The 22,316-nt window shown below is 44.8% G+C and overlaps 1 protein-coding gene across 6 annotated transcripts in view; it reads right to left on the bottom strand.

The window, feature by feature from the left end:
• SIPA1L2 (signal induced proliferation associated 1 like 2) overlaps positions 1–22,316 on the bottom strand; it is a 135,418-nt gene that overhangs the window by 6,376 nt on the left and 106,726 nt on the right. For 4 of the 6 annotated variants that reach the window (XR_008199332.1, XM_052639382.1, XM_052639385.1 and 1 more), the window contains exons 17-18: positions 20,446–20,710; positions 12,180–12,311 (exon numbers count right to left, since the gene is read on the bottom strand). Coding sequence is in view for 5 of the 6 variants with exons in the window: in XM_052639382.1 (XP_052495342.1) it covers positions 12,180–12,311; positions 20,446–20,710 (397 nt within the window). In the remaining variant the exon portion in view is untranslated. The remainder of the gene's footprint in view (positions 1–12,179; positions 12,312–20,445; positions 20,711–22,316) is intronic. The other 2 variants (XM_052639384.1, XM_052639386.1) reach the window with 1 other exon arrangement.

Below are 22,316 nucleotides of genomic sequence, written 5' to 3'. Positions count from 1 at the left end.
CTGCAGATGTGTGTAAGTGTGTGTGCATGTCTGCTGGTGTGTATATGTTGTGTGAAGCCAAGAACTGCCCTGAGAGACTGTAATACAATGCCAAAGAATGTGGTCAGAGTGTACGTTTCACATGTGATGGTCCTGGCTGGACACACAGCTGTCATGCACAACAGTTAAGCTGCATGCCACACACAGGCCAATCCAGCTGCAGGAAGGTGTGAGCATTCTGGGTCTGCTTGGATGACCTGCTCCCTGAAGGTGAAGATGGTGGCAGTGAGAGAGATTAGCAAATATTTTCCCTAAAACCCTTAGAGAAGATCTGCAGCACGGGAAGCAGAGATCAGTGCGACTCCCTTCCCTCCCCCCGCCCCCGCCCCCACCCAGCACAGGGCCATTTCTGTTCCCAGCACCAGTGACTTCACATTCAATGTCTGGAGCTGGGCAGGAAAGGGAATGTGGTATTCTTTGAAATGGGCACCAGACTAGCCCAGCTCTGAGGGCTGAACACAAGAACACTGGCCCAGAAATGCTGAAAGGCATGCAGAGAAAACCCTGCTTTTCAGCAAGGTGGAGGTGAGGACCAGGGATGCATCTCACCGTCCACACGGACTCCCCTCCACACGCCCGTGCCCGAGCGCGTCTGCAGCTGGACTCTGAGGGATACAGCAGGTGCCTTAGCGCTGCTGCCGCTTTCTCACATGATTTGATTAATGGCTGAGAAACCACACTGGGGTCCGTGTCACGGGTGCTCTGTGCTTAATTTAACCTATTACGTCTCCCCCTGGCTGCTGGCTGCGTCTCCTAATGAAGCTACCTGCTCAGCCGGTGGTTTCTGGAGGGTCCCACACAGCCCATTAATGAGAGAGGATGGTGGAGCTGCCGGGAGCTCTGGAAGGAGCCAGGCTGCAGGGCCAGGGTGCCGTGCTGAGCACCCCACCTGCAGGAGCATACAGCAGGTTCCCAGCCGCACATCCCTCTCCCCCATCACGACTCCTCAATGCCTGCTAACAGGCACTCAGGTGTCCTTCAGTCAACATTCCGGAACGGCTTAAGGGCCCGCTCCACACTTGGCACCTTCTATAGGATGACAGACCTTCTATAACTATACATTTCTGAGAGATGACCATGTTCCCAACTTGATAGACTAGTAGGATTTATACATCTGATGAAATAATTTGTAATTTAATTATGATTAACAGCATATAGAGAATGAACCTATGGTTGCTAGGGAGGGCAGGATGGGGGGTAGGGATAGTTAGGGAGTTTGGGATGGACATGTACACACTGCTATGTTAAAAATGGATAACCACCAAGGTCCTATTGTATGGCACAGGGAACCCTTCTCCATGTCACGTGGCAGCCTGGATGGGAGGGGAGTTGGGGGGAGGATGGCTACATATCTATGTATGGCTGAGTCCCTTTGCTATCTACCTGAAACTATTACAACACTGTTAACTGTTATAACAATTGTTAATTGTTATACACCAATATAAATTACAAAAGCTTTTGAAAAAAGATTAACAGCATAATTTGGGCACTGCCTGCTTTTACGCCTGATAAGGTGTGACCAGCAGAGGTGGGGCAGGAAGGATGGGTGCACAGGCTGGGGGTGAGTGGCTCTGGGGAAGGGTGGGGGGGTCTGGGCTGCCAGGGTGCCACGATAACCTTCTGTCCTGTGACAGCCCTGAATCAGGAAACAATTCCCACTTGAAAAACAAAACAAAACAGCAGGCACATTTTTTATTTCACAGCGAACTTAACTACTGAACAAAAGGAATGAAAGAAAAGAAAAATTTATTTTTCTCACTTTTTAAAAGTCTTGCTGACTCATCCACATTTTATGCAACCCAGTGAGACTTCAATTAGTTTCTATCTTTCTTAATATAGTTGGTTCTGATCATCAAGTCTAAATATCTCAATGAAAACATCTTGGCTTGCTTCATCTATTTTTACCTGAATTGATAAAATACCTGCATATTTGAAGAACCAGAACTTACTACTGGCAGCCATTCAAACATTCCTTGGGGAGAAACGAGGTCCTACCAGTCAGGAGGCAAGAAGCCAGAAATAAAGAGTTTTGCCAACAATGTAATTTCACAAAGAAGATTTCACTTTGAATCCAAAAAGCTTGGGAGGTTGAATTGCTACTAGAATGCTACTTGATTAAGTACAGACACTAAACTACTTTGTAAAATGGCTAATTTAGTGACAGTTTCCAGTAGAAGCTTTATTCCTCCAGAGCTTATTTCCATAATAACAAATATTCAGTAACCAAGAAATTACTGACATTGAACCAAAAGGCACAGACAAGACTATAAGAAAAAGGGAGGCTCAGAATATGAACTTCATGTAAATGGTGAGCACAGCAAGGATCCAATTACCCACACTGTACATGTTTTCCCTTGAAATCATCTTTAAAAAACCTGATTGCAATGTCAGTTTCTTAGTTTTTAAAGTGTATTTTATTGAAGCATAGTTGATTTATAATGTGTTGAGTTCTGCCGTAGAGCAAAGCAATTCAGCTATATAGAGATACAGACATTCTTTTCCATTATGGCTTATTACAGGACATTGAATATAGCTCCCTGTGCTACACAGTAGGACCTCGTTTACTGTCAGTTTCTCATCTTGGTGCATTCAGCACTGAACAAGAGGATGCACAGTCAGTAGGCTACTCCATATCCGTGTGGAGCTGAGATCGCTGACACAACAGTTGCCTGCAAATAATCCCCAGGACTCCAGGCCAGCTGTGTGGAGCAACGAACCCCCTAAGGCCAAGCCTGCTTCGTGAGGGATGAGTGCTTGATCAACTAGCCATGTCTGTTGAGGGCCAGGAACAGGAGAACAGATATGCCCCAGATGCATGCCGTACAGGACATGCATGCGTGAGGCTAAATTAAATGAAACCCGTTTCCACAAACAAAGCTGTCCTAATGTCTTTGCTACACTACACATTATAGAAAAGTTGGGGCTCTCTAGCTACAAGTGGGCACACACACATCGCTGTATAATACAGGGAACCCAGCCTGGCGCTCTGTGATGACCGAGAGGAGTGGGTTGGGGGTGGGTGCGAAGGAGGCTAAAGAGGGAAGGGATATATATATATACACACACATACCCTTATGGCTAATCTGAGTCATTGTATGGCAGAAATGAACACAAAATTATAGAGCAATTATCCTCCAATTAAAAATTTGCTTAAAATGTATGCTTTTCATGCTCTGTTCAAGAAAACAAGGGCATAGGTAACCTAATAAAAGTGTAAACTTGTACTTCTCCGGAAGATACACTTACATGAACTATTTCATTTCTACAGTGGTGTCTGATAAATGAGTTAATTCTGCACATGCCACGAGCTCACACATCCGCTTGCAATAATAACCACCAGTGGGGAAGAGCTGAAATCTTGAGGGGAGGAAAGGCCTGCAGGGAGCCGTGTGGGATACTGACATCTAGTCTCTGATCATCGGTTTATAAAGCTGCCTTTAACGCTTCGTTCCACTTAAGACAACATCATCCACTTAACAAATGCCCAAGAACACGCCAGCTGGCCACCCCTGATATTCTGACAAATGAGAACCACCTTGAATCCTAGGACTTTTAAAAAGACTCCACTCTCCTTCTCCTGTTTCATTGTCCAACCCACAGCCAGCTTTGCTAGTTGGGTTTGTTCACTTGACCATACTGCGGGGATAGGATCTCTCTCTATATCATTTGGTCCCTATCTACCCTACATTATTCCTTTCACTTCATACATAAAGGAAGTGAAAAGTGTGCAAGGGTGACAGATGATGGCCTCAGTGTGTAATAACATTGATGAGAGGTGCTGTGTCGGAGTTCTGATGGGCAGAGGGTCACATCTCACCCCTTTCCCTGAAAACAAAACAACTGCCTACATGGCAGCGAGCCAGGACTGGGACTCAGCCAGTTTTCAAACTATCACAGGAGAGTGGAGTGGCAGGTGTGGACCCTGGTGAGAGGCACTCTGCACTTGACTCACCTTCTCTCTCACAAGCTTATGAAGGAGTTTTCAATTTTTAGATACTGGTTTTGGAGCAGAGTTGCATAACATATCTATTTACTTATTAATTAATGTTTAACAACGGTACACAGCATTTCTGTATTGAACGGTTTCTATTCTTTTGAATCATTGCCAGTAAGCAAGTTCTCAGGAGTGAGATTTCTGGTCAAAGGGTGGGTACATTTTCTGGCTCTAGTTATATGCTGTCATACTGCTTGAACACAAAGATGGATTGTTTCATAATCTTTGTGACGATACCAGCTGAGGGTGTTCTTCGTAACTGTTCAGAGCTGCTGCGCGGTTTTTCATACTCACAAGGTAGCTCATTATTGTCCACATTTACACATGTGGCTGAACACTTTTCAAGTCCTTACTTATTGTGTGATCCTTCTCTTGGACCGTGTGTCATATGTCCTGACCATTCGTTTCTCAGGCATTTGGTATTTTTTGGTGGTCATGTTCCTTCATTCATTGGAGACACTTAGGTTTCACCTATCAAATGTATTACAAATCTTACCCATGTTCCCCAGTTCCCCCTTTAATGTTCTCTTCCAGGTTCATAAAAGATTTAAATACTTTTATCTGGTCCCATTACATTTTGCATGTTCTCTCACAAATCCATAGTTATGGTACTGGCATGCTTGTAAAACATTAATCTTTGTTTTTACTTTTTCTAGAATCGACTTTTCCAATTCCTAAATCCAAATGGAGTATGGAAATCCCACCCCACTCCCATTTAACTCTTAAATATACACAGGTTTTGGTCTAGGCTCTTTTTTTCCTTCAAAAGGACTAATTTCTATTTTTTGAATCATTACTATGTTGTTTTAATTATTACTGACTTACAGTAAACTTTTATTGTTGACCATTATTCATCTATTTTCCAAATGGATGCAAGTATCCTACAGATGTCTGAATTGAAATGGTACAAAATCTGTGAATTAACGCAGGAAGGGCTCTCATCTTTCCTGTGTGCTTTCTATCCATTCCTATCCTTCCATATATCAGGACTTTTCAGGTATCAAAGTGCCCAGTGCCTTCTCTCCTTATGATTCTAACGATGGGTGAACTCCCAAGGAATTTATTTTGACCTTGCTAAGGTTTCCTTTATGACTCTATGTGGACGACTGCACATGCCACTCCTCACATCAGGAGGAAGAGCCTACTTCCATCCTGGGATCTGGGCTGGCCTTGGACTTCCTCTACCCAACAGGATGTGGTGGATATAACGTTCTGGGTCTTGAAACATCACATATCCGCTGCTTATGCTCTCCTGACTCTTTAAGTCACATGTGAAGAAGTACAATTACTTTGCTGGGGACAAGGCTCCAGCCAGATCCCAGTGTTCCAGATACAGGCATATAAGAGGAGTCACCTTAATGCTCCAGACCCAGTTGAGCTCCAGCTGAATACAGCTGAATGACTGACATCAACTGAAAACAGGAAACAGAAGAACCACTCCTCTGAGCCTGGCCAACCCATAGAATCATGAGACATGACAAACTATAGTCTTTAGCCATAAATTTTAGGGTGGCTTGTTATACAGAAATAGATAACTGAAAAGGCTAATAACAATGCGTTGAAATGAGGCTTATAAAAATACGAAATATACTTTAGAATACCTACTTTATAATATCTAATAATTTCTTTTTGATTTATATTTTCTAGATATAGAATTATATCCACAAATATTGCCTTTCAAAATTTACTCTTTTGAATACTGGATTCCAGCACAAATTAAAGGACATGATCTCTGAGGATATCCTTGTTTAGCCTCTCGACTTAAGTGATACACTTTAAACATTAAAAATTTTTTTTCCATTAAGTTTTTATTTGATATAGTATTATATAACTATATTCAATATTCTGTAATATCTATAAGGGAAAGGAGTATGAAAAAGAGAAACTAAATATTTATACACACGTTTGTATATATAATATATATATCTGAATCACTTTGTTTACAGCTGAAAGTAACATAACATTGTAAATCAACTACACTTGAACCTTTAAAAGTATTATGGAATAAAGTTGATATTCTTTGTTAGGGTTTGAAGATATCTCTCGATTCTTAATTTTTATTAGAAATAGGTCTTAATTCTATTATACATACCCTTTCTGAGAAATTGATATGACAACTGTTAATGACTTCATCTATTATAACTTATTATGATTAAAAGTTTTCTTTGATTAAACCAGCTAACCTCTTGCTAATAACAATGAATATCTTTTCAATTTATGACTGAGCTTCATCTAAGCTGTCTCACATCAACATTAATGACTAAGATTGTCTTACAATTTTTCTTTTCTATGTGTTATGAGGAAAAAATCCTATTATGCAATGAGGCTGCTAATACATTTCAAGAAAAATTTATGCAAGGGCATTATCGCTCTTTGAAACTTTGAAATAATTAACTGTAAACATTAGTTTTGGGTGATAGTCGGGATCTGGAAATATTCTTGCATAATTTTTTCAATGCCCTCCACACTGTGACTTCTACTTACTGTTTCTCATGCTCTTTCCCCCCTACTTTCTTGCAGGAAATATCCAATTATCTTATTCATCAGATTTATTCCTACATAGGAATAAAGTGACATTCCTTAATCATGCTATCATCTCTCATCTATTTAATACTAATTTCCTTCCTCATTCCTAATTTTGTTCACTTGTGTGTTCATTTTCTGAACCAATTTATATTGGCTTACCAATATTCAAAGAAAAAAATGACCATTAATTAAATTTACAAGTTGCACAGAAATTTCAATTGAAAGTTTTTTAAGAAAATCATTTGATTTCTTCCTTTCCCCTTTTTTTTTTGTTTTCTTTCACAACCTCTGTAGAATGTTTTTGAAGTACAGTTACTTAATTTTCACTTTGTTTTTCCATTTAAATATAAGTTTCTGAAGCAGTCTTCTTGTTTAATGCCTACTCCCTGCTGTAGTCCAAAGACTTTTCTAGGTAACCTCTTCTTCATCTTCACTTACTAGAAAAGAAAAAGACGCTCTTATCATAGTCCTAAATTCTTCCTTGCTTCAGTTGTGTCCAACTCTCTGCAACCCTATGAACTGTAGCCTCCCAGGCTCCTCTGTCCATGGGGTTCTCCAGGCAAGGATACTGGAGTGGGTTGCCATTCCCTTCTCCAGGACATCTTTCCAACCCAGGGATTGAACCCATGTCTCCTGCATCTCCTGCACAGCGGGTATATTATTTACCTGCTAAGCCACCTGGGAAGCACAATCATCACTAGACAAATATTTAGAACTGTCTGAATTGTTAAAGATTTTCGTTTATGTTTTGCTCCTATTTTCTGATTTAATTCCCATTTCATGCCTGTGGAGGGAAGTGTGCGGAAAGGCGCCTTCTCTTAGTGACCCCTGGGGAATGCTATGCACAGGATGCTTGGAGAATGTTGTATTCCTACACCACTGTGAATGCTATCTTCTGTGTACCCAGAGAGCACACTGTGTACCTGGAGAGTTCAAACATGTTTAAGCAACCAAGACTGGGGCTGATTAATTTGGTACTGCTGCTGTGTTCTTTTTTTTTCATATTTGATAGGAGCTTCTTCCTTGGTTACAAAACCCAAGCCCATATACAAAATTAGGAACACTTTTAGATGCCTCTTTTGAAAGACTGTTTTAGTTCTTTTTAACTGAGTTAAAAAAAAACAAACAATTTTTCAACACTATTTTGAAAACTAAGTTCAGGAATATACTTAGTTTCCTTTTATCCACAAAATGGTGCAATTCCAATTCCAACCAATAAGGTCACAACAGATTGGATCAGGCCAATGTAGAGGTTCTTTTGCACTGTGCTGTGCTATGCTTAGCCACTCAGTCATGTCTGATTTTTTGTGACCCCATGGACTATAGCTCACCAGGTTCTTCTGTCCATGGGGATTCTCTAGGAAAGAATACTGGAGTGGGTTGTCATGCCTTCTTCCAGGGGATCTTCCCAACCCAGGGATTGAACCCAGGTTTCCCGCATTGCAGGCGGATTCTTTACCATCTGAACCACCAGGAAAGCCCATGAACACTGGAGTAGGTAGCCTATCCCTTCTCCAGGGGATCTTCCCAACCCAGGATCGAACTGGGGTCTCCTGCATTGCGAGTGGATTCTTTGCCAGCTGAGCTACCAGGGAAGCCCACGTCTGCACTACTTGAAGATAATGTTCACTTGCGTTAGTTCTCACTCAAAACATCAGAGGAAATAGGAATCGGCACAGGATAGTAAAACCAAATTCTTAAACCCATGTGTCCAGTGTCAATTTTAGCTCTTAGATAAAGGCGTGGGACATAAATGAGGCAGAACAGCAGGGAAGAGTCATGCCTGCTAGGGACAAATAACAGTATGGCATTATACAAGGCTGATGGTATCTCAACCCAACAGACACATTCCATTTTTTAAAGCCTGTCTTCAAATGTGCTGACTAATCATGTGTGGGCCCAGACTTTTTCCAGAGGGGTCTGAGCTCAGTAAGGCATCTTGAGATGCCTTGATTACTTTGTAATGATTAAATAGGCACACAGGGGCTTTCTGGACTATCTTTTCTTCATGAAGTTGAGTCTAGCTCAGGAATAGCTTTGAGAATTGGTGCAGAAAGATAAAGTCACAAGCAGGGCAACTGGTCATCCAGTAAAGACCTTTCTTTTTAAAGTGCTGAGGGATGCCTATGCTCACATCAGCACTATTCATGACAACTGAGATGGAAACAACCTAAATATCCATCAACAGATGAATGGATAAAGCAGATATGGTACATGTATACAATGCAATACTACTCAGCCATGAGAGAGAGTGAAGCAATGCCAGGTGCAGCGGCGCAGATGCACCTAGAGATGAGCACGCTAAGTCAGAAAGAGAAAGACAGATATATGATATCACTTATATGTGGAACCCAAAATATGACAAAATGAACTTATCTACGAAACAGAAACAGACTCACAGACAGAGAGAACAGACTAGGAATTGCCAAGGTGGGGGGAAGGTTAGGGGAGGGATGGACTGGGAGGTTGGGGTTAGCAGATGCAAACTATACTATATATAGGATGGATAAAACACAAAGTCCTGCTGTATAGAGCAGAGAACTATAAACCACAATGGACAAAAAGAATATGAGAAAGCACGTGTGTATGTATATGCATATAACTGAATCACTTTGCTATGCAGCAGAAATTAACACATTCTAAATCAACTATACTTCAATAAAACTAATTAATAATAAAACAAAAGTGGTCAAGGGGATGGATCACATGGTCACCACCGTGTCCACTTCCATCACAGTGGAGCTGACACTGATACAAAAGGATCTGATTAGCCAAAAGTCTGGAGTTGCAGATTTTTGAATCTTTCTGAACTGACTATTGTCTCAAAATGGCATACTACCCTATGGTTTGGCACCAAAAAGTGAGTGGAACTTTTAAACACGACCTCAACTCCCTCTATATTTTCTGTAGAATGTTGTTTGGAAAGTTCAGAAAGGGCAGGGAACCAAAGTCTGCTCCCCTAGCAAACAGAATCCCATGTTCTATCTGTTCAACTTGGGCACTCCTGCCCTGAGTCACTGGCTAGCAGGATGTTTCTGCTTTTTCCTCCCTTGTCTGACAGTGCCAATGCCCAGCTGGCCTTGAACATCAGCTCAGAAACACCCTGATGAAAGGAATGTGAGGGTAGGGCTGAGAGGAGCTTGCCAGGTCTCTGGAAAGGTTTTCATTTCATAGATGAGCAGGCTGAAGCCCAGCACAAGTGTTGTACCTCAGAGGAATGGTGATCAACCTTCAGTGTTGCAATAAAGCACATAGCTGAGTGACTTGTTCAAAGGCCCGCAGCCCACAGTAGGGCTGCAATTACAATCACAGTCCACAGATGGATAATCCAGCCACTGCTGTCTGGGCCCCTGTGCTATCTGGACCTCCCACCCACAGCCCAGCTCCCTGCAAAGTCCCACTTCATAGCAGCAATTTTATTCTACAGAGGTAGAAGGGAACCAAGCAAAGACACAAATGACGGTGGAGACAGACATGGAGTGTGTATACATGGTGGCGGTGGCTGAGTCGCCAAGTTGTGTCCACGTGTCTGACTCTTGCGACCCTGTGGACTGTAGCCCGCCAGGCTCCTCTGTCCATGGGATTCTCCAGGCAAGAACACTGGGGAGGGTTGCCATTCCCTTCTCCAGGGGATCTTCCTGACTCAGAAATCGAATCTGCTTCTCCTGCACTGGCAGGTGTATTCTTTACCGCTGAGCCACAAGGGATTCCCCTATATTCCCCCACACACACTGCTGTAATTCAGAATAATGAATACACGATGCGAAAGGATCTCAGAGGTTAAAATCTGTACCATGAGCTGCAGCAGCTCAAAGGTGCAGGGAGCCTGTGCACCTTATACCTCCGGCTCCTCTGTGCTTGCTCTCTTCATCTGGTTACCTTGCTGCGCGCTTGATAAATACAGATAGGATAAATTTAAGAAACAGCTTTCCCTTGAGAAACTCATCGCTCAGTAAGAAGTGACAGAGATGTGAATAACGCAGAACAGAGTGGGATGTACTGTGCAAATATTTATGTGGTGGGGGGAACAGAGAAGACGGAAGTTCTTAGATTCTCACTGGGCAGTGAGACAAGAGTGTGCATAGGACATGCTAGAGAAAATGCAGCTCCCTCCTGTCTAGGCTGCTCTGGACAGAGGTGAGACCTGTCATGCCTTCTGGGGCTCTGTCATACCAGGCTAGTCTTGGGAGCCTGGGAAATCACTGGAGCTTTTATAGTCCACTCTAACCAACTTCTGGTTGAAAGAAATGAAGGCTGCGTTACCAAGCAGACAGGAGCATTCTCAAGTTTTCACACAGAACAACTACTTTGTGAATCCAAATGCAAACCCCACGAGTACTTGGCAGGTCCAAAACAGCTGTCCTCTCTCCATCAAGGGAGCAGGAACAGCCCATGTGTTTTGCAGGAATTTCTTTCTAACAGTTTCCCCCTCTCATCTATCAGAGCGAAATGTCCCAGAGCCCAGACTAACTCACTTCCTCCTTAGACCCCACCCTGAAAGGTGCTTAGGACCAGAGGCACTGATCCCAGATGATGAGTGAAACTGACTAGCAGGGCAGCTTGTGAAGAGGCAGTCAGGGCGGCAGACTCCACCTGAAGCAGTCTGACTGCAAAGTGTACCTGTCCCTCCTGGGAAAAGAATGTGGATTCCTTTCCTGAAGCCTGCACATCACAGGTGATGAGGACTGACTACTCGAGCAGGCAGTGACAGGGTCGGGGGTGAGAAGGGCCCATCAGGTGGCGTTGTCCCTCTATGGGGGTGGGGGCTGGTGGCAGTGAACACCGTTGCTATAACTCAGACACACGGGAGATCCTCAGACAGGGCCCCAGAATGGTCTGCCCTCTGCGGATCCTGCTTGTTACCCAGGAGCCAAGGCTGTAGTCATGGAAAGAGTTTGGCAGCAAATGGAAGAAAGTCAGGAACCCTGTCACTGGGGGCCCCTGGGTCTACACGCAAGGTCCTGAGGATGCCTGGGAGACAGAGACAGGCATGCCCTCTGTCTGTGGCCCCTTTATCTTTAGGTTGGAGAAAACATGTTTGCCATGGAGCAGCTTCCCCTCTGAAGTTCACTGAAATATTCACCAGAGATGGTGAGAGGCAGTGAGGCAGTCAGAGGGCCCCAGAGATCAGCCAGCTCAGCACTGTCCCCAACCACAGGGTTAGAGGGGGAAGCCAGGGCCAGACAAGGAGACACTCGCTGGGTCAAGGAGGCCCCACCAGAGTCTGCATGGACTCCCAGGCCTGTGCCTATCCTGCCAAACTGGGCAGCCTGGACCTCTGCACGGCCTTCCCATCCTGTCTCACCTCATCAAGCAGGGTGGAAACATACAGTCTGTGTCCTAGGTCATCACCTTGACATTCCACATAAGAAAACAGAGGTGGAAAAGGAAAAGTGGCTGATGCCAGACCACAGCTGGTACCTGACCTGGCAGCAGGTTTGGGGGTCCCTTTGCCTAGGGCTCACTTCACCACATGCCTGGGTCTCCCTAACAAAATGCCCCGAGTATCAGCCCAAGCTACCCCCTCGGTTCCCTCCTGGAAGATGTGCAGAGCATCCAAAGGCTAACCCAGACGACCCCTGCACTGCCATCCCTAGCCCCAGTGGCTGAATGTCTTTACCTTCAAATGCCCGGGCAGCATCCACGAGGTGGGTCCAATCTAACCCTGTGGCCGTGTCTGGGAGGGGCATCAGGCCAGGATCTGCGCACTTGGATTTATCCGATAAGGACCCATCGGAGAACCAGAACTCATCTAGACAGAAAAAAACCCAGAGCGTCAGTCAGATAGCAGTGTGGGTACTGGCTGGGCCTTCAGAAGGGCCCAGGGGGGTTCTTGTCCCAGGAAAGAAATAGACATCCCACCGCTGTTTGTGAAAGAGCCACAAGTGCCAGGCTCACTTAGGGGTCGCCAATAGGCAGGGGCCGGTGCAAGATCAGGGCAGGGGTGAGCTCCTCCTGGGTGGGCTACTCTGGAGGACACTACCTGGGTCTGACCACCCTGAGGACCACGTCCTGTTTTCCTCGGGATGACTTCCCCATGGGAAGAGTGTTGCAAGCCTCTACCGTAAAAACGGTTTGGTACAATCTCTCTTCTACATTTCACTATGTATAAAACTGGTGATTGAATTTCACTTCTGACTTAATGAGATGGTCTGATCAGTGGCTAAACCAGAACCCGCTCCCCATCCTGCACTGAGTATTTGCTAGTCTTCTGTACAAAGACACCTTGTACACTTCTTCTCCTAAACTCTCATCACAGGACGTGAAGCGCTTACGTCACTAGTAATACTGGCTGTTAAGAAGTCATTATGCATCTGCAGACACACTTCCCAAAGGCTAGAGCTCCCCTAACATGCCTCTTCTGGACCTGCCCAGAACCATGGCCCACAGCTGCTCACGGACACATCTGACTAATTAGACCAATCAAAATAATGACCACCTGGCTGTCTGAGCCTGCAATTAAGTTATGGAGGGGCCGTAATTAACCAAGTGCACCTGTAATTTCAGCTCCCACGTCCTATGGGGTGGCTGTGAAGTGCTGGCATCTGGACCGGGATGGAGCGAGCCTGGGATTTGCCCTTGAAAGACACTAACCCTCCCTCTCCAGCACCTTCCACGTGAGCTCTTAGCCTACTCCAGCAGCTGCAGTTAATAATGGAGCCACTCTGCTCTTAATACCACCCCACTCAGATGTGAAGCCATCACCCCCTCCACTTATTACTTTTAAAGACTTTTTTGATGTGGGCCCTTTTTAAAAGGCTTTATTGAGTTTGATACAAATATTGCTTCTGTTGCGTGTTTTGGTTTTTTGGCTGTGAGGCATGTGGGATCTTTGCTCCCCAACCAGGGATGGAACCCACGCCCTCTAGATTGAAAGGTGAAGGCTTAACCACTGGACTGCTAGGGAAGTCCTGCCCCGTCCATTTTGCAGGGAACCCAGTGACAGGTACTTTACCAAGGTCGCTCCTGCCACCCTCCCTTTCCACTTGCTCGTGCTTTAGACTAACAACCCTTTCAGCATGTTCTATGCATGAGGTTCTCTGTCCTTGTCTGTTCCTCTCCCGATGGGCCCTCTGAACCCAAGGAGGCACCACAGGGCAGAGGCTGGGCTGACTCCACCCAGGTCCCATCTTTACCCAGAGTTTAAGGTTCAACCCCCCAGGGAGAAAGATCAGGAAGCTGGGGGACCTTCAGTCATTTGCCAATCACTTCCTTTATCTCAAGAGACAGCAGCTGAAGTAGGTTTTCTGCACCAAGTGTAAAAAAATTATTTGACTTGGTGGCAATTACTCTTGCCACTGATTTCCCTGCAGTGAGTCTGTCAGGGATATATATATGTTTACATGCATCTGGCAGCTCTGGGAATGGTGCCCCAGGGCGGGCTGGAACCCAGCGTGCATGAGGCACCCCCTCACCCCCTGCCTCTCCTTCCCTCACTGGAGACGAAAACATCAGAGAGTGAGAAATTGTTCAGGTGAATGGACATTTCTACAGAAAGTGTACTCTCTCGGTCACGTTTTGCTAAGAAATGTCAACATGAGGATTTTCTTTGCCTTTGTGAAGAAACAGTCCTTCACCCGAGCTTTCAGCATCTTGGAGCCTAAAATCAGACCCAATGCACACCCTGCGTGCTCTGTGCTTTCTCCCCGGTGCCACCAGACGATGCCGACTGGCTCTAACCCAGGGGCCCCCAACCTTCAGGATGGAACGCCTGGTGACCTGAGGTGGAGCTGATGTAACAATAATAGAATTACAGTGCACAGTACATGTAACGTGCTTGACTCATCCTGAAACCATCCACCCAGACCCCCTGCCGCTGGTCCGTGGAAAAATTGTCTTCCATGAAACCAGTTCCTGGTGCCAAAAAGGCTGGGGACTGCTGTTCCAATAGGAGCCAGGCAGAAAGGAAAAAACAGCAGAGACAGGAAAAGGGGCAAACGCAGGGAGAGAGCAGTGCTGCGCTAGAGTCCATCGTACCCGCGTCCTGTCCCTATCGCTCTGTGGGCTCAAAGAGCATCTTTCCCAAAAGCCCAGCGGGGTAACCGACAAAGGAGACCTGGCTCTGATTTTATGCAGCACAAATCTGAAGCTTGTTCAGAAGCTTCTGCCCAGAGTGAGTGAGGTGTGGGTGAGTGGGCCCTGCAATCCCACAGCAGGGCTCGTCACAGCCACAGGCAAAGCCAGGACATCCTTTGAACCTCCTCCAACTCTGATGGAGAACCAGGAAAGAAGGGATGTGTGCATGCTAAGTTGCTTCAGTAGCGTCCAGCTCTTTGTGATCCTATGGACTGTAGCATGCCAGGCTCCTTGGTCCATGGGATTCTCCAGGCAAGAATACTGGAGTGGGTTGCTATGCCTCTCCTCCAGGGGATCTTCTTACCCAGAGATCGAACCCACATCTCTCTGTCTCCTGCATTGGCAGGTGGATTCTTTACTACTGAGCCACCAGGGAAGCCTGAAAAGCACCAATTATTTTAAATAATCAACAAGGACCTACCGTAAAAAATAAATAAAAATAAATATAAAACAATTTTTTGAAATCCCCAATTTTTTCTAATGCTTGGAAAATCATATAACTGGGTAAGGCTTCAAACCCCCAAAAGTTCTTTATAATATTTGTAACTGACATTAGGTTCACCCTGGGGATGCCTACTCTGCACCCGCTGTATTCCAGGTCCCAGCAGGTACCATATCCCCAGCAGCCAGGGACGGAATATCCTGCAAGATGTGGGTTCCGCCCTTGAGGAGCCACCAAGGAGCAGATGAGTCCTGCAGCTGCTGCTCTGCAGCCTGGGGAAGTACATGCAGGAGCTAGCCCCTGTGCTTGGTGCAACCACAGCAGGTGTCACCAGCTTGTTCCCTGGGCTTTCCAGATGGGGAGGACAAGGCATGACTTAGGTGCCAAAGCCTGCTACTTCTGGGCCAGTGCTCTCAAGCCAGCGCTACTCTGGAGTCCCTGCTGCTCTCCTGGCTGACCCAGGAAGGGAGCCATGATTTCCAAAAGACGGCTGAAGTGCAGGCAGCGCTGCCTGGGCCTCCGCTCTCCGGCCTGGACATTGATTGTGTGGTTTCCTGTTTGTTTATCCCGACCCTGAAATCTCGGGGACCATCTATTAAATCTGACTTTACTGCTGCTGTTATAAATGCTGAAGAGCCTTCCTGACAGCATTTCCTGGTGGTCAAATAGCTGTGGTTTCACAATTACTCTCCAGAAACCGAGGGCTCTTCATTACAGGGGAGACAGAGAACATTTGAAATAGAGAAAGAAATGCCACATGGAGTCAGAGAACACCCTGCCTCTAATGTCTGTGGACACTGTCTGTGGGGCGAGCGAGGGCCACACACATTGAGTCTCCTGCTGGGGTCTACGGCATCTTAAGCGGCTACTAAATTTAAAGGAAATTACTGATTTCTTTTACTTCTATTAAATCTTCCTCATGCCTTTTAAACTTCACGGATCATCCTTTGTGAGGGGCTTAGGTGTCACAACTATAGGATGTGGGAACACACAGAACCTAATACTCTCTTTATTTTCCAAAATTTAAGAATTCTTATTTGTCTACCTACCTATGAAGATTTTTACCATTCCCTGGAGGGTTTCATATATTCCATAAAAAATCATGAGTTCTCTTTAAACATGCTCTAAACCTGTCAATGCTCGGGACTGCACTGAGTGAAGCCAGGTAACCACGTGGTCTGGGAGAAGGATCCTATGAACACCTTTCGGTATCTTTGGCTTTGGGACCTGTGAACTGTGTGTCAAAATTTCCCACTTTTTTTTTTCCTACCTGGCCCACTAAAGGAATTTTATTCTGAAACCAGTGATGGAAACAAAGGCCCTAAATGTAATGCAGAAACATCTCAGAGTTTTTTCAATTGTTCGAGCAAGTCATTTTTTTGTACCTCCAAGTTGAAGACAGAACGATACAGCACATTCAGCGTCCTCCCCACCTAGGAAATATATATGAATTGTGACATGAATCGCACCTAGAATGTGCCTATTAAGTGTCATCTGTCTCCCAAGGCTGGATTAAGATCCTGGTCTCAGGAGAAGAAAGATTCTGAGACAGGCCCAATTTTGAGACATGGAGAAGCTAAAGCTATCAGGAGAAGCTTGTGACTGGTAATTACATGGAGAAAAGGGGCAGCGATGAGGTCTCACGAGATTCACTGTGAAAAGATAGGTTTGCCAGCCCTTCCTCACACTGTCCTTGGTCCAAATTAGGAACTAGATCCAAACGAGTCTCTATGAGCAGAAGGTCAGATGCTTGCAGGAGTAACGATGGTGAGACTTCAGGAGAATACACGTGCCTTCTGCATATTCTAGCTTCACCGCTGTTGCTATTTAAGTATCTGGTGCTACCTGCCCTGGCAGCACTAACCTAACTTCCGATCCAAGATGTGAAGCTAAGTCTCTGAAACTAAGAGAAACACCTAGGCAACCCCAAGTAGTCCTCGTTTCTCGCTCAAGATGTCTGCTGGGCACAAGATTTCACGTGTCCACTCTCTAGTGTGTTCCAGGGTCAGCCTGTTGGAACTACTCTCAGAGAGAGATCTGCTTACTGGGGCTCAGCTGAGTGATTAGAAATCACAGAAGGCAAAGGATGATGGGTATCTGCCTTGAGTAGACACAACAGAGATAACCACACAGGTCATCCCACACTGCGGTAACCAGCGGGAGTCAGGGGTCCCAGGGGTGAGCATCTTCCCAAAGACGACCAGGTCCTTAGAGCTGAATCTCTTGGTGGGAAGGGAGGAGAGAGTCACAAGTTTTGGGGAGAAGACATACTAATTCAAATTACTCCCAGCTGCCTTACTGACATTTTGTCATTCTATCCATCAAACTCACAGAATTTTTTTCTGAGTAGGTTGTTAAGTTTAGAAATTGGAGGAATCACATGCCCTGATGGTTCAACGGTAAAGCAGCTGCCTGCCAAGGCAGGAGAGATGGGTTAGATCTCTGGGTCTGGAAGATCCCCTGGAGAAGGAAATGGCTACCCACTCCAGTATTCTTGCCTGGGAAATCCCATGGACAGAGAAGCCTGGTGGGCTTTCGTCCATGGGGTCACAAAGAGTTGAACTCCACTTAGCGACTAAAACAACAGCAACAACATGGCCAGATAAGATCTCACTTGAGAAGAGCAAACAGCAAGGGCCACTCTCACTGCTTTTCCTAGAGGAGTAGGCAATGAATTCGAGTCAGGCAGCTTTAACCTTGGATAGCGAACAGTCTCTCTTGCCTGTTTTCAACTGTGCCTTTGAACATAGTAAAAAGAGAGTACAGTTCTTTAGTAGGTAAGTGGAGAAATAAATTGGCATATCTAGATAATAGCACAGTAGTCAGCACTAAAAGGAAGTGAGCTATCAGGCCGTGGAAAGCCAGGGAGGAACACTGGATGCATTTTACTAAGTGAGATACTAAAGAAACCAATCTGGGAAGGCTATCTCCTGCACGATCTCAACTATACGACAATCTGGAAAGAATACAACTATGGAGACGTAAAATGACCAGTGATTACCAGCAGTCAGGAGACAGGGATGAACAGGGCGAGCACAAAGGAGTTTTAGGGAGATGAAAACATCCTGTATAATACTATAATGGTAGATATGTGTTGTCATGCGTTTGTTCAAACTCATAGGATGAATGACAGGAGTGAACCCTAGCGAAAGCTATGTGCTTTGGGTAAAGAAGATGCGTCAATGTCCTGTAACGCACCCCATGATGAGCGGTGTTGATGGGGAGACTGTGCCTGTGGCGGATAGGGGCTGTGTACGTGGGAATCTATGTGCCTTCTGCTCACTTTTGCTGTGACACTAAGACGGCTCTAAGTAAGTAATGCTTATTAAGAAAAAACGGTAAACAAAAAAGAGGATATACAGTTGACCCTTGAGCAATATGGTGGTTAGGTGTGTGGACTTCCCATGCAATAGAAAATCTGTGTGTAACTGTATAGTTGGCCCCTATATCCGAGGTGCTACATCCCCTGATTCAACCAACCGTAGAGCATACACGACTGTGATATTCACACTGGAAAAAATCTGTGTGTAAGTGGACTCCTGCAGTTCAAATCTGTGATGTTTAAGGACCAATTGTGCTTTCTCCACGAGGAAGCAAATGAATGCAAGAATGTGAGAACTATATTAACATTTATCCCGTAGATTTTACCATCACACCTCAAGCATTTCAAGTGAAACATATAACATGTGCAAGAACATAGTTTTACTGGTTTCAGGAAAGCTTTTAAGAGGCCATTTAAGTCATCTATTTACAAAAAAGGACACATATTTGCAGAAATATTAGGGTATTAGAATATGTCTGTCTGACCTTCATATCTTTATCAAGAAAGAGTATAAAGGTTTCTCCAGTTTGGGCAAAAGGACTTTTCATAACGAGCAGGATATTATGTTACTTAAAGAAATAGATTAAGAATTTTATGAGACCAGGTTCATTCCTAATTATGTTAAACATTAGAAAGATTATTAGAGCTTTTATGTCATTTAGCCTGGGATTTACATGTGTATTATGAGGTTCAAATTGGTTCTAAAGGATTCTAAAGATAATGCTTTCTATGATGAAATTCAAAAAACAAAAAAAAAACCCTGATGACAGATATATTTGATTAGATCCTCATTCTTTCTATACAACAGAAATTAACTATGAACAAAGAAAATAAAGCTAACTAATGTTAAAAAAAAAACCACCCTTCAACACTGACATGTTAATAAGGAACTGCTGCTGCTGCTGCTAAGTTGCTTCAGTCGTGTCCGACTCTGTGCGACCCCATAGATGGCAGCCCACCAGGCTCCCCGTCCCTGGGATTCTCCAGGCAAGAACACTGGAGTGGGCTGCCATTTCCTTCTCCAATGCATGAGAGTGAAAAGTGAAAGTGAAGTCGCTCAGTCGTGTCTGACTCTGTGCGACCCCATAGATGGCAGCCCACCAGGCTCCCTCGTCCCTGGGATTCTCCAGGCAAGAACACTGGAGTGGGCTGCCATTTCCTTCTCCAATGCATGAGAGTGAAAAGTGAAAGTGAAGTCGCTCAGTCGTGTCTGACTCTTCGCGACCCCATGGACTGCAGCCTACCAGGCTCCTCCATCCGTGGGATTTTCCAGGTGGGGTGCCATTACACTACATAAAAAGGAAAGATTTTAGGATCTGAAGGAAAATCATTTAGGAAGTATCTAGTCAACCTGTGGCTAACAGTATATTAAGAATGAACTGGACACAGAGAATCTAAGTGATGGGGCTTGGGCCCACACATCCAGCTGCCCAGCTGCCACCTTCACCATCACCATCAGCGGGTCTTAAAGGTTAGGAAGCAGCAGACACAGAAGGTGAGGAAATCAACCTTCGTCCCTGCATGCTGACCACCAGGAAATATGCCCCGTGCCACCATTTTCTCTTTATAAAATCAAATTTTAGACATTTTTTCTTTATAGATATAATAGCCCAGTTACAGTAGAGAGGTTAGTTTTTTTCCTCAATAAAAATGTTTAATGTGGGATTTTCAATTTTCTGCAAAATTGGCAGTAGTGCTTAACTTTTGAAAAATGTCCACTTTGGGGTTTTATCACCTTTCAGTTCAGTTCAGTTCAGTCGCTCAGTCATTCCCGACTCTTTGCAACCCCAGGGACTGCAGCATGCCAGGCCTCCCTGTCCATCACCAACTCCCAGAGTCCACCCAAACCCCTGTCCATTGAGTCAGTGATACCATCCAACCATCTCATCCTCTGTCATCCCTTTCTCCTCCTGTCCTCAATGTTTCCCAGCTATCAGGGTCTTTTCACCTTTAAAAATTACTAAAAAATAACCCCAAACACCCAACCAAATCATATATATAGATTAAAGAATAAGCAAGTCCCCCCAGCTTCTGTAAGAGACCCACCCCAGAGAGCCCGTGAGGCCAGCGCTGTCCGCCCCGGGCACTCACTGCGTAGGCTCCCCACACTGGGCACAGGCTGGGTCCGGGGTGGCAGGGTGCTGTGGTAGGGCGGGGTGGTGCTGAACAGGATATCGTTGGGCAGTGCCTGGTCAAGGATGGAACTGCGGGAGCTGCCAAAGGAAGAGCCCCTGCGATGGCTGCAGATGCTTTCGTCCGAGAGGGTGCGGTACAGTGAGCGCCGTGGAGACAGGTTCCCATAGAACGAGAACTAGGGGTTCACACGGGGGAGAGAGGAGAACAGATGTCAGAAAGCTGGAAGCGTGGAGCTCGTCTAACTCGGGTGGGTCCTGAACCTGCCCTGTGGGCATCTCTGAGCTGTGCCCAGGAAGGTGCAGGGCTGTGGCTCGCGATGTTACACCAGGCACTCGGGTCACAGAGGCAAACGCACAAAGGCTTCCTGCAGTTATTGGATTTGGATGTTTTCCTCCTCTGACGTTCTGTGAAATATTACCAGGAATTAGAGACATGCATAGCTTTATTACTTCTGAAATGTTAAATGGCAGCTCCATAACCACATAGCCACAGCAGCTTCTGGAAATACAGAAGGTCGCCATTCCAGGTAATAGTTATTTGAAACCACACTGACTGGTGGCTTGATTTTAATTAGAAATGACTGCATTTTAACATTAGGTGATTTCTGTACCAATCACCTACATGTGAGGTTCAATCTAATCTAGATAATAATATCAATTTTTTGAGCAGAGCAGCTTTCTAAGTAGAACAAACAGGTTCAAGAAAGACAGTATCAGTCCAGGAAAATCTTATTGTCTATGCACCTTAAAGTAACACTCATAAAAGTTTATTACGGTTATTGAAAATTGAGTTATAGGAATCAATCATAATCAGATTTAAAGAAACCATTAAAAGTATTGTTAAATCATAGACAGAGTAAGGAAAATTCATACTAGCGAAGCAAGCAGTCAAAAACTCAAGACAAATTTAATCAAATCTGAGTGTCTAACTCCTATATCCTGAACCACATTCCTTATTCCTTTTGCATCAATAATAGTAAAAACCAGAAAGTTTGCATCAAGCAAATATAGAAACAGCTATTTACGTTTGCCAATGCAGCCACAAGGCTAAAAATATTTCCATTGTATGTGTTCCTTCCATTCTGTCGACGCTGTCCAACCGATGAATGGGAACCAGAGTGTGTATGAACTACAAAGTTTACACCATGAAAAGAAGGCAGTTTGTCTTAGAAGAAAAAAAAAAATGTCAAGGAGAAGTTCGTTCCTATTAAAAGAAAAGGCATTTGCATTTTTGGTACAACAGCCTGCACCCAAGCTCATACAGAACCATATACATGACTGGATACAAGTTAAAAAAAAAAGAAAAAAAGACTCATTCTGTTGAATTCTGCTGGGATTCCCTCTTCACACACGACCAGCAGGCTCTTCAGAACTTGATTACAGACCCATTAGATTAAAGCAGCTTTGAGGTAGCATCTCATTAGACTGTTACTCTCAGAACACAATTAGGTTAATTGCAGCATTGTTTTATTATAGGGAAGATAGGGGAGCACAAAGACTTGCTGTTTATGCTGATCACAGTCAAGACGGCAATGCCCGACTTTTTTCTTTTCATTTGGACAAGAGAGTGCTGAATTAGCAGGGAGAAGGCTGCACTCCATTGCTGACTGCCACCAAATACTTATGGGCACGTCACATGTCCCCATTCAGGGCCTCAGTTACTTGCCAAAAGAGGAGATTGGGCTAGATTACCTGTGAGTTCTTTTTCATACTTTCTACACATTAACAAATTGGCTTGAGAGACTGTAACAATGAATAATAACGCTAAAACGAATAAGGACA

This window comes from Budorcas taxicolor, chromosome 5 (genome assembly GCF_023091745.1).
Source record: "Budorcas taxicolor isolate Tak-1 chromosome 5, Takin1.1, whole genome shotgun sequence".
Taxonomy (NCBI): domain Eukaryota; kingdom Metazoa; phylum Chordata; class Mammalia; order Artiodactyla; family Bovidae; genus Budorcas; species Budorcas taxicolor.
This window is presented reverse-complemented; position numbering and strand designations above follow the sequence as displayed.